This window comes from Aegilops tauschii, chromosome 1 (assembly GCF_002575655.3).
Source record: "Aegilops tauschii subsp. strangulata cultivar AL8/78 chromosome 1, Aet v6.0, whole genome shotgun sequence".
Classification (NCBI taxonomy): domain Eukaryota; kingdom Viridiplantae; phylum Streptophyta; class Magnoliopsida; order Poales; family Poaceae; genus Aegilops; species Aegilops tauschii.
The window spans coordinates 381,576,929-381,581,697 of NC_053035.3; the positions used below are offsets into that span (position 1 = coordinate 381,576,929).

The following is a 4,769-nucleotide window of genomic DNA, read 5'->3' on the forward strand; positions in this document are numbered from 1 at the left end:
CCAGAAGCAACACAACTACCAATTGTGGAACTGAAGCCAGACCTATCATACGAAGAATACGCCATAAGAATATTAGATGTGAATGATTGGGTAATGAGAAAAAGGACTATCCGATTTGTCAAAGTCCAGTGGAGCAACCACACTGAGGACGAGGCGGCCTGGGGAAAAGAAGATGAACTTCACAAAAACTTTCCGCATCTTCTATCGACCGGTAATTAAATTTCGAGGACGAAATTTTTATAAGGAGGGAAGGATCTAACACCCGTGTGTTACTTAAGGATAATTAAAATGCATAGGTTGCCATTTAGAATTAAATTTTGCTTAATCATCATTTTTTCTAAGAACTCGGGCATGCTAGTTTTTATAAATAATTTTGGAGATCAATATATTAAGACTAGTACGTGCATGCTAAGCATTAGTAGATTTTTCTTTACACAAGCTAGCTTAGAAGATGGTGGAGTACTACATTTGCTTTAGTCCACGTACATGTACATGCATGCATCAATGCATGGCAACCGCATCCGTCGTGTCTGCTCGATCTCTATCTTGTCACCCAGTTGCCTTAATGCATGTACGAGTAGCCTGCCAACTAGCTCATACTGGTGGTTAGCTGCATTTTCTTCTCTCGATAGGCCAGCTAGCTCTTGTACTGCATTGTACTACCGCATAGGATGGTACACATTTTGCATGCGGTATTGGCGTGCCTCCTCGCTGGACTCTGACATGTACGTGTCATTTGCTCTGATACCATTTTAGCTGTCTTGCCTAGGTCCTGTCTCGGGGCGTGACAGCGGTAGCACTAGATATTCCCCCAAGACAGGAGGGGTGAGGCCCTAGCAGTCGTGCTCGTGCCGGCGTAGTTGCCTACAATGATCCGATCCTATCCCATCGGATGATCGTCTTGCTGCCATGAATACGCAATAGCCACGGAATGTGGTGCCGTTCCTGCTTCGACCAGGAAGAACACCAACAAAATTATTCAGGAACACACTCATGCCGGGACAATTGACTGTATTTTAATCTTCAAGAGCAAGGTTCTTTTTTAGTTTGTTTTCTTGTATTTTAAGATCTGGCCATCTCCAGATCATTACCATATGAAGGTAATTTTATTATGTTTGATCATTTAAATTTGTTAGGTTTTCTTCCCGAATATTCATCATGTCTACTAGAATTACCAAGATGATTTTGATGCTGCAAAGGTAAGATGAAACAAAAGCCGAAAGTTGAGGCTCAGTCTCAAGCGGATGCCCTTGACAGATATTTGTGAGAGACACTTAACTTGATTCTGAAAATTAAGCTGCAGATGTGAATGTTGATAAAGGAATGCAACAGAGGTTGAGGCTCCTGATGCAAAAAACGGATGATGGTAATTTTGTCGATGAAGGGGGTGCATATAATACTCAACAGATTGGCGACAATATCACTTGAAAAAGTTATATTGAAAAAGATTAAGTATAAAGATATGATTGAAGATTTTATTTCACGAAATACTAGATGGATGCTCCTTTTTTGGTAGAACATGAGGTTAGTTTGTTGTTGTACTATCATTTACTATTTTTTAGCATAAGTATTGATATATGTCTAAATATTATTCAAAATAAAACATACTTGAAACTATATAATAAAGTGAGACTGTGCTTTATGCATATTAGTTCTTCTGTTATATGAATTGCTCAAAATTTTGGGCCTGTTTTTGGCTTTCGCCCAGGGCCCCGAATTCCTGGAGACGACCATGTGTCTACTACAACAGGTTCTGCCCGGCTTCAGCGAGGGAGGGACGATGATGGTAGCGCGCCTTTGGCTCGCTCTATTGCTTGTAGTTGTCGCTAGGTGGTCTACGAATCTGGTTGTATTTTTTATTATTTTTATTGTGTTTTTTGAACTTTTATTATTTCTGATATTCGTTGTACTACCATAATTGAAGATGAATATATCGGAAGTTTTCTCGCAAAAAATTGTGCTTCCTCCATTTTCTTATACAAGGCCACTTCGTTTTTCGTACCAAACTTTGACTTATGATTTTGATCAACAAAATATGAATTATATGCTATAAAAATATATCATTGGAAAGTTTTTTGAAATGTGCATCCAATGAAATACTTTTTGTTGCACATAACTCACTTTTTGTTAGTAAAATTAATGGTCAGAGTTAGACATAAAAATATGAAGTGGCCTTGTATAAGAGCATGGAGGGAGTATGATTTTTATATTAAAGTGACAAAAATAATGCAATAGCAATTTTTTTACGGCAACTTGAGGCATTAATGCATAAGTTAAGATAGAATTTGCAGTTCAGCTCTCATCAACGATACGATGGGAAAAGTTAATTGTACATTATTTCTAGAGTAATTTTTGCGAAAGTTCTCTGTTTTGTTGAAATCCTAATACTTGACTGTCACGTGTTTACTGTAGCTGGTGGAAAAAAGGCAAAATTTACTGCTGATTTCTAGTACAAAAAAATTGGAAGAAGGAGCATGGCTCTCATTCAAAATTTTCTGCTGATTTATTTACAGGACCCCAGACAAGTCTCATAGCCTGCACATTTTATAAACGAACAAACCCCGAAGCAGGTCCCGCAAAAAAGTCTGAATTATATTGGCATCTTCGTTCCCATCCTCCACGCTCCGCTTGTTCCATTGGTGATGGCACGAGGTTGCTCTACCAATGGGCAATGGCCATCCTTATCGAGAGCGAAAACGTCAACACCACCATCCCCACCCACTTGACTTTGACCGTTGACCCGCTGACATCACCCCCACTCGTTCTTAAGGCCTCGGCCGCCCGCACTTCCTCCCCCCACTGTCCCCAGTAGCTCAGGCTCAGCAATCCCCGCCAATAGCCATGGATGCGCTCGTCGCCGGACAGCAGGCCAGGCGGCGGATCCGGCCGCCGGAGCCGCTCGTGATGGCCGCCTCCCCGACCACGCCGGCCGCGTTCAAGTGCCCGATCTCGCTCGAGGTGATGCGCTCGCCGGTGAGCCTCCCCACCGGCGCGACATACGACCGGGCGTCCATACAGCGCTGGCTCGACTCCGGCCACCGCACCTGCCCGGCCACGCGGCTGCCGCTCGCGTCCACCGACCTGGTGCCCAACCTGCTCCTTCGCCGCCTCATCCACCTGCACGCCGCCACGCTGCCCCCCTCGCCCTCGCCCGAGGAGGCGCTCTCGCAGCTCGCCGCCTCGCACGGTGAGCCCGCCGCTGCGGAGAAGGCCGTGCGCTCGCTGGCCGCCAAGATCGCGCCGGAGAAAGGGAAGCAGGCCTCCGTCGCGTCCGCCGTCGCCGCTGATCTCGACTCCACCGTGCCGGCGCTCCTCTCCTTCGCCAAGGGGGGCGCCGGCACCGACGCGCGCGTCGACGCGGTGAGGATCCTGGCCACTGTGGCGCCGGAGATGGTGCCCTACCTGACCCGGGACGGCACGGAGAAGCGTGGACGGGTCAAGATGGCCGTGGAGGCCATGGCTGCCGTCTTGTCCGCGGGCGGAGTCAGCGAAGATGCCAAGAAAGCCCTCATCACCGTGCTCGTGGCCGGCGATCTGGGACGCGTCGTGGCAACGCTGCTTGCCGCAGGTCCCACCGGCGTTGTGGTTCTCGAGGCGATCCTTACGTCGCCCGTGCCGGACGCCGACGTGAAGACCGCAATCGCCGACAGGTCGGAGCTGTTCCCCGATCTGGTGAGGATCCTCAAGGAGGCCGCGTCACCGGCAGCCATCCTGTGCATGGCCGCGGCCGTGCAGGTACGCGGGCGGCCCGCCCGAGCGTCGATGGTCCGAGCCGGTGCAGTGTCCGCGCTCGCGCTGGCCGTGGCGGCCGCGCCCACGGCCGCGGCGGAGTCGGCGCTGATGTTACTAGTAGAGGCAGCCCGCTGCAGCGATGGTAAAGCAGCCATCGCCGACGACGCGGCGGAGGTGGCGGCGGCCGTGATGGGCAGGATGATACGGGTGGGGCAAATGGGGCGCGAGGCCGCGGTGGCGCTGCTGTGGCTGTCCTGCTGCGCGGGGGGCGGGGACCGGAAGATGAGGGAGGCGCTGGCAGCCGCGCCGGAAGCGGTGGGGAAGCTGCTGGTGGTGATGCAAGGGGACTGCTCGCCGGCGACGTCGAGGATGGCCGGCGAGCTGCTGAGAGCCGTGAGGATGGAGCAGGAGAGGAAGGGCATGGTCTCCTCCTCCTACGACAGCCGCACCATCCATGTCATGCCTTACTAGCAGCAAGTAAATTTGTCGAGCTAACCCGCTGTGCAAATTGTGTTTGCTTCCATTGGTGAAATCGCTGTGCAAACTGAAATAACAAGGAGAAATTCAGAGTGGGGACGCAAGAAACCAAGTCAAAGTGGGCAAGATAGCATTTTTGTTTGGAAAAATGTCGAGATACTCGCAGTATTACCTGTACATGCGACCGTAATTTGGACGCGTAGTGGAGTGGATGGCTACCTCTTGTTCTCTTCTGAATTGGTGGTGTGCTACTGCGCTTATTTTAGATGCCTTTCGCAGTGGTTTTGTTAGTTTTGGTCAATGGACTGATCAACACACACGCGGTCGACATGTCATCGGGACCGGCCTGCAAATGTGTTGCTTCCATTGGTGAAAATCGCGCTGCAAATTGAATTAACAACGAGAATTTTGATCGCAAAAACGAAGAGTGTGTGCCGTTGAAATCCTCTCGCAGCTCCCCTAGCGTCGGGGCAGGGATCAGACCGGGCCAGATCCAAGCTGGCCGGGTGTGAGGGCGGCGACTGGAGCTTGGCTGGAGGCGTGGTGGGGCGGCGGGTCTG

At 50.1% G+C, this 4,769-nt stretch overlaps 1 protein-coding gene across 1 annotated transcript; it reads left to right on the forward strand.

The window, feature by feature from the left end:
* Positions 1-2,398: 2,398 nt before the first annotated feature.
* Positions 2,399-4,474, forward strand: LOC109744208 (U-box domain-containing protein 29). The gene has a single exon (XM_020303305.4). It carries the CDS (start codon positions 2,842-2,844, stop codon positions 4,201-4,203), a length of 1,362 nt encoding a protein of 453 aa, XP_020158894.1. The 5' UTR covers positions 2,399-2,841; the 3' UTR covers positions 4,204-4,474.
* The last annotated feature ends 295 nt before the right edge of the window (positions 4,475-4,769 follow it).

Coding starts and splice junctions, on each gene's coding strand:
- LOC109744208 (XM_020303305.4), top strand. CDS start 2,842: ATGGATGCGCTCGTCGCCGGACAGCAGGCCAGGCGGCGGATCCGGCCG.